Raw genomic sequence first — 13,824 nt, forward strand, 5'->3', positions numbered from 1 at the left:
AAGCTTCTTCAGGAATCACATGTTTGCAAATACGGTGATTTTTGTATCAAACATGTATTTAGTATATGCCTTTTCATATGCCACAAATCTTGGAACAGAGACACAAATGCAGATTCTTGGAGATGAGAGAAAGGATCATGCCCATACTTAATCTTCAGCCCAAATGAAGTCAACATGAGCTTCTAAATTCCCTGGGACATGAATCAGCTTGCTTTGTTCCTTTTATGTCTTTCATAAGAATATAGTTACTATGTAATAAACGTATTTAAATTGCTATTACTATATTAAAACATTCCTTAAGTTAAAAATTAAACATCAAATTCCTTCAGATTTGTTAGGAAAACCTAGAATAAACTAAACAGGTGATTTATATCATACTCATCCATATATATGCACATGTAGAATTATCCTCTCTTGCCAAATATTTCTGAGTGACCACGTAATGTCCCATCCCCCTACCCAGGCTCTATTTAATTATGCTACAGGTATATGGCACATGCCATTATAATTAGCTATAATAAGAATTTGCAATGCTATGCTATTGTACTGATTATTGTATTGTGAAGCTTTTTCTAAAAGCTTTCGCGTAAATTCTTACTTGAAACCAGTCATATAGATCACATAGCAGACTCAGCCTTTCTCGCAATTTATGCACAATTAGTGCTCAATTTATGGCACACTAGAAGTAAAGAGTTTCATGGTTCTCTAAAAAAAAGAAGTCTCCTTCCATTACCATATATTTGATCCCTTTTTCCTTCCTCTGCCTCTGGGTGCTGAACACAATGCATTATACAGATGATGTATTACAGAATTGTGCACTTGAAACCTATATAATTTTACTAACCAATGTCACTCCAGTAAATTTAATAATAATTTAAAAAGTCCACAATACTGCAAGAGACAGAATTGAAGAAAAATTTTGAATAGTTGGGAGATAGAACACATTTTAATTCTAAATTTAGATTAAATCCTTCTGTCTTATCTTTGTGGTACTCCCTACATTCCTTTAAAAATCATATGCCACCAAGAAAAAAACTTTCGCTAGTCCAAGAAAAGTTGAAAAATTTCAAAATAAATTCCATTCAAATTTTGAAATACCTATATAATTTTACTAACCGTTATCACCCCAATAAATTTTAATTAAAAACATTTTTTCGAAATATAAATTTCTACTTCCTTCTCTACTTCTTGTAACTTAGTCAAACTATTTTGTGTGACGCTTAACTGCTTCCTGGTTGTTTCACATGTCATTTGCAGTATACTAGGGTACCATCCAGATATCTTTATTTCATTCCATCCATAAAACCAACTCCTTTGACATTTAACTTTGACAAGTACATATGGTTTATAATATTGTGTGTCACCCCTCTGACTCATCATCCCAGGATAACTGGAGCAGGGACAAAGCAAACTGGCCAGACAACTGATTGCTGTCACTATCTCGTCCTGCTTTCACCACACACAATGCTAGACTAGAGTGGTGAATGGTGAGTCATAGAGACTACCACTGGGCAGACACCCAACAACCTACCCCTCCTTGCCCTGGGTACTAGCCATCTGATAAACCATGGCATCCCCTCAAATGGGCCATACTGCCCATGAGTTGCACCACCCCCAAAGACATGACATCTCTTCCTACTAAGGGATGCTCATAATAACTGAGTTAAGAGAGACTGAAAAGATTCACTGTCTTTATTTCAAACCTATTTACAATATTATAAGATATTAAAGAAACAAAAGAAAATGCCCTCGAATTCTCTTTTCAAAATGTAATTCACTGTCTGGAAAAAGGCTTAATGTGAAACAATTCTCACAGACTTCACAGATAAACTGTCCTTATACTACAACTGTGGCAAAATGCTCATCTGAAATAATACTCAAAGAATTCAATTTTATCACTGATGACAGTAAAGCCAGGGAAGATCAAATGTTACCACTAGATACAGGGACATCAGTGATAAACACATCTGCACTCACTGTTTAGAGAGAGGTTTTTAAATAAACTCACTCCACAGATCCATTCCAGGAAAACCCAGAAGCAACACTGTCAACCAAGTACTGAAACAATACATGGTAGTGAGTGATGGTAGCCTTTATCTGTCCCTGAAACCAAAGGATTTCCTGTTCCAAGGGTCTGAGATACATATCACAGGGTACTCAGATGAATGACGATGACGTCAAAGTGCCAATGACAGAGAAGACATAACGTTTTTTACCCTTGACTCACTGCAAGGGGATTTGTAAGAAAGGAGACCATACAATTAGGATGGTAGCTCATTTCCTTCCCTATGGAGTTTCTCAGTTACTTCTTCTAGGACTATTCTTTGCACTAGGTCGTGGAATAATGATACTAGATGGGCTTTGTGAATATCAATGTTATTAATCAGCCTCAATAACTAAATACATGCTGTATTCCTTGGTGACCATCATGGTGTGATACAAATACAGCAGTCACCCCCACAATGAAGTGTCCTGTGGCACAGTCTCTGAATTGGAGATACAGACCCAACAGTCTCAAGCTTGGTCAGAAGTCTATTGGTCACCAATTCCATCAGTCAGCCTTTGAACCACAATATTCGATTCTGATTGCCAGTGCAGTATCAATGAAACTTTTAAATGAAGCTCTAAAATCAGTCTGCAAATTGATTACCTCCAAACTATCCACAGGATTTGACACTATTCTTTGCACTTAGTCGTGGAATAACGATACTAGATGGGTTTTGTAATCTCAATGCAGTAATCTCAGTAATCTCAATGCAAAGAGATCAGTGAACTAAGATCAATGGTCACCAAGCTGTAAACTCTGGCCCCCTTCCGTGATACATTATCGCTGAAATGACTCAAGTCTAAAAAAAAAAATCTGAATTCAGAAAATCGTGTTTGGAAGCTATTGTCTGATTTCATACAGTTAATTTTTTCAAAGGTTTTATTACAAACAGCCCAACAGTTCTAGTTTTGTAATTTTTCTTTTTAGAACATTAATTAAAGCATGTTCCAGTGCTTACGATGTTACGTGGCCGATTTTGTAGTCACCAACTGTTATTCTCCTATGACCATCAAAGTCTGATATAGTAAATGTAGGTTGTTTTTTTAAATTCTATACTATGTTTACTACAACGAAAACTCAAATATAATTCACATGGGAGCAGAGTACTTAAGATATTGAAAAGTTTGTACATACTGTTCCCTCTACCTTAAATGTTCTTCCCTCTGTCTCTTCACCTAAGAAGCTCCTACTCATCCTTCAGATTGCCTTGCAAACACATTTTCTTCAGGGAAGCCTTTTAAGACCTTCCTGATCAAGATAAATCTTAATAGTATGTGCTCTCATAGCCCCATTTCACTCTCCCTCATGGTGATTATCACTCAAGTAACTATATTTTAATCAATGTCGCTCTTCCCCACCACATCAATGAGATCAAGGACTGTGTTTTTTGCTTATCATTTCATCTCCAGAGGTGGCTGCAAAGCCTGGTACTTAGCTGGCACCCAATAAATATTTGTTTGAATGGAAAAATGAAAGGGAAAGAAAGACTGCTTGCTACAGCATTGGTGGGTCTGAACAATTGCACAATGCCATCTGCAAAGATTACTTTCTGAATTTCAGGGAGTCAACCTTGCCACTTGCCTATATCCCAAAATTCATGTATGTATAAATGTAAATACACAATGTCATAAAGATTCTATATTGTGGCAGTCAATATTTTCCTTCTACTCGGTGGAGATAAAAATCACAATCTGATTTTTGTTAATGACTTATAAAAACTGAAATGATTTACATTATCTTACACTCTAAGAAATCTCCCCAAACCATCTGAGCCCAACCACCCATTTATAATGGAGTGCAGCTTGTGAAGCCGTTAGATTCTAAAGTTAGTAGACGGAGTGAAAATTCACAAAATTGTGAAAAGTAATCCTTAAAAAAGTACCACATTGGAAATGGACATACTTTCCTTTAAAAGTCCAACAAAACCCATATCCTCCAAAACTAAGTTAAATATCTCTTTTTCACTTGAGCACCTGGTGAAGAGGTTGGTCTCCGTTGAGTGACCATGTTATACTAAATATATGTGTGGTATTTTTAGGCACTACACCCCAACTCAGCATCAAGAGGGATCCAGCCTAAGACCTCCTGCGGGAATAGCACATTCATGATCCCCATCTCACTCTCTCTGTGGGGTGTTGACTGGCAGGTAGGATCACACACTATTTAAATCATTGTTATTCTCCTTTTACCCACTGAGCTCATGTAAATCAAACTCACATAAGATGCAATGCCACCGTTTCCTATCAACCCATCACCCAGACTACTGGTAAGTTCAAAAACCCTTTACGGTGGGGCATGCACTAATTTGCTTCATGAGTGGTTTCCCTGAAGAGTTGACTATATACAGAATTCTTATCAATCAAATCATATTTTCCCACTGATTTGTATTATGGATGCAGGTAAATCAGCCTGTAAGTTATTTCCTTTATTAAAACGGCGCCCACGCTGTCCTGCGCTTCCTTTTTCATTGTTCCCCATAACCCTGCTAGAGCTGCACAGGCAAAAATAGAAATGAGGCCCCAGGGACCTTGTGAGGAAGCCTGCAATGAGGGACACTCACCATCACAGCCGGGTTCTTCACCGTGATGCAAGGGGTGGTCGCTCGCAGGGCTCCACTAATGCCGTGGTAGTATTTAAAACAGATCTTTATCTCTGCTACAAACCAATTGGAGAAAAACAGCAATTAAAACACTGAAACAAGTCATTAAGGAATCAGCTGAGGAAATTCGCCACATCACTTCTCAGCAACTCCTACTCATGATTCTTTGAAAGATCCCTCCTTTTCCAATCGCAGGCAACAGATTGATTAGACCATTTCCTGTTTGATTTTACTATGTTAAGTCTCTGGAATTTTCTATGAACATCCGAAACATATTTAAAAAATAATGCACAAAAACAACATGCCGAAAAATAAATAGTGTAAAGATAAGAATAAGACGAGCTACCATTTACTGAGGTGCCCCACGATGCCCCAGACACAGTGCTGTGTCTCTATTCGTGTTATTTAGCCCTCACATCAACTTTGGGAGACAGATATTCCTGTCTCCATGTTGCAGATGAAGTACTGAAGTTTGTGGAAGGTCAAACAAACAGGAAATGACAGAGTCAGGACTCAAACCCAGTCTGTCTGATTCCAAAGCCTTCACTCTTAACCCCTACAACAGAGATGGATTGCAGCTGTTCATGGAAATAGGAAAAAAAGCAGTTTAACAAGTATGAAAAAATTACTGTAGTAGACTGTGCATTGATAGGGTCTGGTTATCTGTATTATTTTAAATTTCCAAGTGACTTAAATGCAGCCACTAGGCAGGTATCAAATTTAGGAACCACTGGTATATATATACCAGTATGTGGATACATGATAGATAGATAGATAGATAGATAGATAGATAGATAGATAGATAGATAGATGATAGACAGACAGACAGACAGACAGATAGAAAGGAGATAGAGATATATGTGGAGATGTACACACACACAAACACACACACACACACAGAGGGTGCCAAGAGAATGTATAGGAAAAAAGAAAGGAAGGAAAAAAACTATTTAAGAAAGGAAAAACTATTAAAATTGTAATACATACCAATGTGATTGTAATATATACTGATAACAAAAGATGAATACAAGTCCCATTTGACTTCTGCAATTACAAGAGGTGCTCAAAGTGGATACCACCAGAGTCCAGACACTTCTGTTTACAGCAAACTACTGCTTAAGCAACATTGATCAAAGTGTCCATATATATATATGATATATATATATATATATATATATATATATATATATATCATATATATATATCATATATATATATCATACTGGGGTGCCAAAAATGTATACACGTACATATATATGTACACATATATGTATATATATCATATGATATATATACGTATATATATCATATATATATGTGTGTGTGTGTGTGTGTGTGTGTGTGTGTGTATAGCAATGTAAATGCCAATTATTGATCCTGGAAAGTAACTACAATTTCAAAGACCATGAAGCCAGAATGTGTCAAAGATAAAACACACAGACACTGGATTCTCTCTATATACAGAGCATCTATGTCAATGTAAAATGCCTTTTTTCCAAGGTGTCAATCAATATAGGCAATGATGCTGACAGGCAACTCCCAGGGAGAGTCCTAGCCTACAGGAGTCCTACCCTCTCTCAAATAAGTCATCTGCATTATTAAAGTGGGGACACTAGATGTATTTTCCCAAGGAAGTTAATCTTCCGCTGACTCTCCTGACTGCACCAAATGACTGCCTACAGAGTATTTAGTTCACTTACTTTAACAGAAAAATATAATGATAAAAGAAAAATCCCCTTTTAGGGATTTATATTATTACACTTTCCTATCAATGATTAAATACTAAAAACATGCCTGTCACAAGGTCAAATAGTGAATCTTTCCATTATGTACGTTAATCACTCAGCAGTGATTCAAAATTCAGTTAGTATTGTCAAGCAAAAGATTTCTACCATATACCCACCACAACACATGCTCAGCACTATGCCAGACAGTGCAAGGGAATCTAAGAACGGTTTCTGGTCTAGCAGGTGACCAGCAGGTATAGCCGTTAAGATGACAACCACAGACTTGACAAAATACAGGAGACAAACACTGAAAAGGAAGATTGCTGGATAGAAGACTGGAGACTGGAGATTAGTGAGGATATGGCAGAGTCAGAAAGGGTCACAGAACAAACAGGTCAGGACTCACACCTACAGATGAGAAAATGGGGGTAGAAAGGATTAGGAGCGAGGAGTGGCAAAAGCAGGGAAGCAGGAATGAGCACAGGAGTTTGAGGGCCAGCACCATGACCTCTGCAGGAATTCGAGCCTCACTATCACTTCTCTTCCCTAATAACACTCCATAAATGATTGCCCTGAACACTAACAAGCATTTTTGATTATTATTGAAATAGCAATCGATGTGTATATCCGCGTAAATCTTACTCTCCCACTTGCTTTCTTCCAACACCAATAGCATGTAATCTGCAAGAACAAAGCTAAGCAGCATGCAGAAAGCCTGTCAAAGCAGAACAAGCTCAGTGATGAGCATGAGTATTGAATTCTGCGGGAATGAGCTCATTAGTGTCACACTCTGAAGGCTGGAGACCAGCAGTCTGTGAATCTGCCCGCAGCCGTACCTCAAAGATCTAATCAGTGGTTAGTGAGTAAGCAGCTCATTTTTCAATAAGGAGGAGTGCATTTTTATAAGACATCTTCCCTAAACTCTCTTTCAAGTTAGGATGCTATGTCCTCTTTTCCAAGGTTCATAGTCAGCTAGGTAACAGACTATGAGACAAAAAAAGTGAGTGGTTATTTTTATCTGTAGAATAGTGATCGCCAGGCCAACTTTCCTAGCTGGCCCATTTTGGGTGTTATTTTATTCCTTGCTATAACAAAAATCTCCAACCCTGGTGACAAATTAGAATCCCTAAAACAATAAAATAAACTTATTCTGAATTATGCAAAGCAGATTTTGTGGACATAAGCACCAAAAATACTGAAGATCCGATAGCTTCATAAATATAGAAGCTATCTAACATACCCCAACCCACCCCTCAGTTGTTTATTTTTAAGTTTCACACCGTGAGTTCAGAGATTCAAGCCAAATTTCATTATGCTGTGAATTCCCCTTGGGTCTGCTCTAGACAGACATGGGGTAAAAAAATAATTATGTCTAGAAAACATGGACTATACTGCTAAGCACTGATATAAATACCACCTGAGACTTTTACATTGACTGGATATTGAAAGGGTAGAAACGTGTGTTGTGGAGGCCTTATTCTGATTAATGAAAATAAACTTACTGTAAAGCCAAATCTTCCTGTAATTTGTATCCGCTGTTCAGGACATTAACTTACACAAATTTCCTCAGTCCTTAAAAAATACATTACCAAATATTTCCAGTTTTACAATGATGCAATTTTTACAATTTCCCCAATTTTGTGGAGGAAGAATTAAGGTGAGAATGCTAAATTAGAGGAGAAAAGAAAAAGAAAACCTACTCTTTTCTTCATTTCCAATTCCTACCTTCAATGTCACGCCCATTTCTATTAACTACTAGAGTGAGGGGTAAGGAAACACATTTGTTGAGACAGAGATTTACTAAACCCTTTCAGCCAGGACTTTATGAACGTCTAACACTTTTGAGGGGAGAAAGAACATCAATCATGGAAAACAAGACACTCTGTAAATTGTTTTTTCTTCCCCCCTACATATAATGTTCCAAATTATGACGGCATAATTACTGACTTCTTCTCAGGTGTTCACATGAGCCCCATAATATGAACTTGCACACTCCATCAGGAGGCAGTCATTCCTAACAGTCCTGAGCATTCTGGAGAAAAAAAATGGACGGTTGTTTGATTTTTTTCCTCAAGTTCAGTTAGCAATATTTCTCAGCCAGATCAGCCTCTTAAACCCTGGGAGCCTTTCAAAGGAGGAATCACACTGAGAGTAAACACAGCTATTTCCTATTCCATTTTTTCCCACATTCTTTTATCATTTATTTTTCTCATTACTTAGATAGTAATGCCAGCTGGGCCAATGTTGGAAAGGAAAGAAGAGTAGAAATTGGCAAGAAAAACAAATCGCCCATAAGATGTTTGTCATCTCCCAGAAACAACCCTTGCTCACATTTTGGCAAATACCCTTCCAAACTTTTTCCTGTATGCTACAATATTCGTTGGGATTGTGCTGTGTCTGTTTCCCCCCCTCACTTATTGACATATCATGAGGATTTTCCCTTAAAAATTACATTCCATTTAAGGTTTACAGAGGGAATCTAGCCACAAATTAAATTATGAAAAGAAGACATTCCTTAGGGTGCAAAAACAGGATTAGAGAAAGCTCTAGATTGCTAATCTACCAGTAAAAATGTGGAAGATATTATCTGATGCATTTAATGGGAATTCAAAGTAATAAATGTTAATCTTTTAAAATAGCTTTTATGTTATAGAGGTTTTATATCCTTCAATAAAGAAATGCTTATAGCGGGTTTCTATTTAATCAAACCTTATTTTATAGTTTAAGGTTTAATAAGCACCATCTTTGTACTAGTATCCACATATTCTCTTATATTAAATCTGCTACATATAGAAAACGTAATTCTTACACAGAGCTAAACCACTCAGAAAATTTTTAAAGAGCCCACTTCTTTCTACATTAAAGAAAAGTTCTGTAAAAGTAGAAACATTAACCAGGACCAACCAGTAAATCATTTATTTATTTATGCTTCTAGCTACTCCCCATAAGAATGTATTTTTTATATTCTCAATAACGTTAGTGGCAAATATAAATACTCTCCTTTATCCAAAATAAAAAAGGATGAGATGTTTCTGTGAAACATGTACTATATATAAAAAATTTGTATTTACAAATAAATATAACATCAGATAAAATGGGGAATGGTTGAATTATCTGTGGCCAATTTCCAATTCCTAATAAATCAACCTGTATGGCAGCCCCAGACTACCTTATTTACACTTGTAAAGGCCAGGACCCAAATGCAAATGTTATTCTGCTACTGGGAAAAGTAACAGCAAAGTTAGCAAATAAAATTTTTAAATTAAGTTAAATTCTTAAATCTTGAATTCTTTCTGCTTCCTAAAATAATTAAACATTAACTACAAATGTAGATTCAAGAGTATATAAAAATGTGTAAAGTATTAAAATAACCATACATAATTTATGTACCATACATTCATAAGGTATACGTAATATAGGTATGTATACATATATGTATATACACACACACATACACACATGTACTTTGTAAAAAATACGTGAACATTCTCTAATGAGTATTTTCTAAAACTTTTTTTCCAGTTTGGGGCTACATGATATAAATATGCAAATAAGAGTCAAAAACTTTTAAAATAACATTCAGAGAGGACTCCATAGATTTCTGCATATTTATGCAACGTTCAATAACAAACTCATGTTTCACACTTAGCTACTTACGTTCCATGAAATAGGGCCCAGGCTCAATTCTCCATACAATTTGCCCTTTTTGTGTTCCAGTCACACCCCTGTTTTTAGAATCCCAGAAGTTGGCTGGAGAATTCTCATCTGAAAAAAACAAAACACAAAGAAACACTTTTCCGCTTAATTATAACCTCTTTGTCCTTCCTTCGCTCAAAGACTAATACAAGTTCTAAGATAAATGTAAAAAAGATAAAGGGGAAATATTAATGAACACTGTTATTAATGACAACCTCCCAGCAGATAATTATCCTGCATTTCTGTACTTGCATTTATATGGGAGAAGTGGGGAAGAGGGTAGGGTATGGGGTGGAAAGAAGTTGTCATCTCTGGGCTTCGCTAGGTTGGTTAATGATGCCACAGGACAAAACTACAAAGAACAAAGGGTATACTATTGCTGCAGCTTCAATGATGAGCTAATATAGAAGAAAGGGGTTGAACTCCCATCTATAAAATCCTTTATGAAAAGGAAAGGAATAGCAAAGCTGGGAGAAGATGGGATGAAAAAACAAAGGGGACAGAAAGCTAGGAAACGGAGTCAAGGCTCAGGTTTGTCATGAACAGTGTCCAGGAGACACCAACCAAGTCATCAGATCTGCTAGGAAAATCTTTACAAACGCCAAAGGCAGTAGACCTCGAACCATTACAAGAAAAGGAAAGAAACAGATTTACACTTTTGTCTGGATGAAGCGAAGGATAGACAGGGCAGATCCAAAGAATAGGTCCGAAAGCACCATTTTCCAAGCTTTCTGACCTCATGTCATATAGAAAATGGTAATATTTACAGGTACACTGGGGTAAATGGAAGAGAGGCTTACAATTTCTGATGACAGGGAGGCAGGCTCTGGCTGCCCAGGCTCTCTGCCCTACCCAGAGGCTGAAAGCAGTCATAGTCTATGTAATTTGCTCACATTTAACTAGTTTGAAGCTCTGTCTTAGAGCCCTAGAATAGGAAACGAAACTAAAAACATGAAAAATGACCATTCAGAGTTTTATTAAGTACATAAAAATGTGTAGGGTGACACTGGCTCTTAAAGTGATATGTACCTCAGTTGTTTCCCCAGGAGGAAAAGTTTGAGATACAATTTAACTGTGAACTGGAATAAACCAGACAGGGTGAAGCAAGAACCACACTAACAAAAGAAAAGCTAGAGAAAACATCCTAAGCCCAAGGGAATAATCCTGAGAAGAGAACCCTCTCCTCTTTTGAGCATACAAAAAACAGAAAGTGGGGCAAAGTGAGAGGTCGGATAATCCAGCTCTGAGGGATTTCTGTCTGGGGTTGTTCCTGGGGTCTATCATATCGATAAGCCAAAGAACGTTGGGAGGAATGGTCCTTTCACTCCCTTTGCATTCAGTACATTATAAGTCAAAAATTCTTTCTGAGAAAGGCCAAGAAACAGCCACTGTTCTTTACAGGAGTGGAAAGGCATACTCCATTCATCAGCGCCACTACCAGACACACAATGCAAGGACACTACTCCATCCTATCACAGAACTACAACCATAGTGCTGATATTTAGAAGGCACTCAGGCAATCACCTAAAGCTGGACTTGAAAGATGTCATGTGGCTCTGCAGAGCTCACTGCCTATGCATTAAGCTTCTTCCATGCCAACTCAACTCCAGTTTTGTCCAAGACAGCAATGTGCCCAGTCAAAAATATTCATCTCTCCAGAGTCCCTCGTAGCTAAGGGTGGTATGCGGCCTAGTTCTGGCCAGTGGAATTGGAAGTCTTCTGGGTGAGACCTCTCAGAAAGCTATTATTTTTCTGATTAATAAGAGAACAGACTCCTTTTGTTCTTCCCCCTCCCTCCTTCTTGGATGAGAAACACACGCTAAGGACAGCAGAGCAAGAAGCTAGAAGCAACCATGATGACTTTTTGAGTCCTGAATGATCTTCAGGCTTCTTGCTACCTAGGCAAAAATAAATTCCCATTTGATTAAGTTCCTGTGGTTGGGTCTCTGTTACTTGCAACTGAACACAAGTAATCACAGATATACCCACCATCCTAAAAATCGCTCAGTGATTTAGACTTATCATACCTGTCTTGACCTAGAATCCTCAAAACTGCATCACTGCTCCAGGTTAGACAACAAAGGTAGTTGCTTCCCTTTTAAAAGACATTTTAATTGGCAGAGGTGCTTGGATAGGGAGAGAAACTCTCATGTTTTCGCAAGTAAATGTGCTTTATTAGCTATTGGTCCCTTGGAAGGCACCAAAAACTGGACCCTAGGAAACACAACACAGGTACATGAGCTAGTCAAAATGTTGAAAAATGTGACTATGCACATGGGACATTTTCTGAAAATACTGTTGTGACAGTTTTCTCTGGAGGCCTCAAGAAAAATGCAGCCGCATCCAATCTTCTTTTAAGGAGCAAGCACTCGGATCAAGATGATAAAAATTAACAGTAACAAAATTGTACTTGTTAACGTGACCCCCCTGTAAGAGGGTTTGCATTTCTGATATTACTAAATTGTTTCTCCCCAAGCTATCAGTTAAGACAAACTAAGTACAGACTTCTGACATGACATCCTTGGGAAGAGGGGCCACTGATGATCTGCTATGGAATGAGACGGATGAGGAAAATTACTCCTCAGAAGTGAGCTCCAGACAAAAGTGATGCCTGAGGCTTGACACAACTCTTAACATGTTCCCTAGAAGAGAATTTTGACAGAGAACCAGCATTGGCATCTCTTGTTCCAAGAAGGCCCATTAATATCTCTTTGTTTACCAGCCACATTTGCTTCAAGGTAAAGATACTGCACTATGTGAACATCCTTCCTTGATCTCAGAAGTAGGAAATAAGGGAGGACAAATGATGAATGCCTCCTTTCTAGAAACTTTACCAAGACATAGACCTAGATTTAAGTGTTCAGTTTACCCACTAACTCCTGTGGGTTGGGATAAAATGTATCTTTGAATTTAATTCCCCTCGTTGGTTCATAAGGCATGTAGAAAACTCCATCTGGTTAAATTTATATTTAAGGAAATACAGGCTAGCCCCTTGAACTAAAATGTCAAAAATGTACCATGAGTGTTCAGATTCATATAAAACCCAAATGTCCCATATATGATGTGAAATGGGTCAGAATTAGGATGAGCAGAAGCTTGATGGCTCTGTTCTGATTAAAATAGAACAAGTCCAAGTGCTTCGGCAGGAGACCACCCTGTAAACCTTCATGGGGAAGGTTTATTCTCCACCAACCACAGTGTCTGTCATGTAGGAGGTACCCAAGTTGATTAATATTCTGGTTATTCTAGATTGAAAGTTTTTTCTGATGAGCTCTTTCCGATAATTCTTTATCCCTGACAGATCCGAGCACTTTTGCCACCGAATGGCAGTTACCCTCAATTGCAAGTACAAAGTCCTTAGAAATAAACCAGTTTAGGGAGTTCAAATTATTTTGAAAGGACTGTCACAACCCCACCCCTACTACTGTTCTTACCGCTGCTAGTGAGCAGAGCCCTGGCCAGCCTTGGGCATACATGCAAAACAATGCCTAGAGTGACCCATTCCTTTGCTGTGTTTCAAAAAGACCAATTTTAATTGGGCCTTCAGATTAAAACTTTTTTCTTTCAGTAGGTTAACAGTTTCATTTAGGTTACAGTCAATTTTAGTGTAACCTGGGAACTCCTTTTGGTGACAGTATTTCTCTCCTTAGATCCATTTTTCTTACCTATTTGAGGATGGAATATTTTTTCCCCAGGTTGTATGAGTTGTTTTTCCTTTACCTTCATTTGACATCTATATTAGTTAATTCAAACTT

The 13,824-nt window shown here is 37.6% G+C and overlaps 1 protein-coding gene across 5 annotated transcripts in view; it reads right to left on the reverse strand.

Annotated features, from left to right (window-relative positions):
- Positions 1–13,824, reverse strand: part of HECW2 (HECT, C2 and WW domain containing E3 ubiquitin protein ligase 2) — a 338,658-nt gene that overhangs the window by 128,575 nt on the left and 196,259 nt on the right. For 4 of the 5 annotated variants that reach the window (XM_081052009.1, XM_081052008.1, XM_081052011.1 and 1 more), the window contains 2 exons: positions 10,031–10,138; positions 4,608–4,702 (listed from right to left, as the gene is read on the reverse strand). In XM_081052009.1, coding sequence (XP_080908135.1) covers positions 4,608–4,702; positions 10,031–10,138 — 203 coding nt within the window. The remainder of the gene's footprint in view (positions 1–4,607; positions 4,703–10,030; positions 10,139–13,824) is intronic. The other variant, XM_081052010.1, reaches the window with a different exon arrangement.

Source organism: Rhinolophus hipposideros (genome assembly GCF_964194185.1).
Source record: "Rhinolophus hipposideros genome assembly, chromosome: 6".
NCBI lineage: Eukaryota > Metazoa > Chordata > Mammalia > Chiroptera > Rhinolophidae > Rhinolophus > Rhinolophus hipposideros.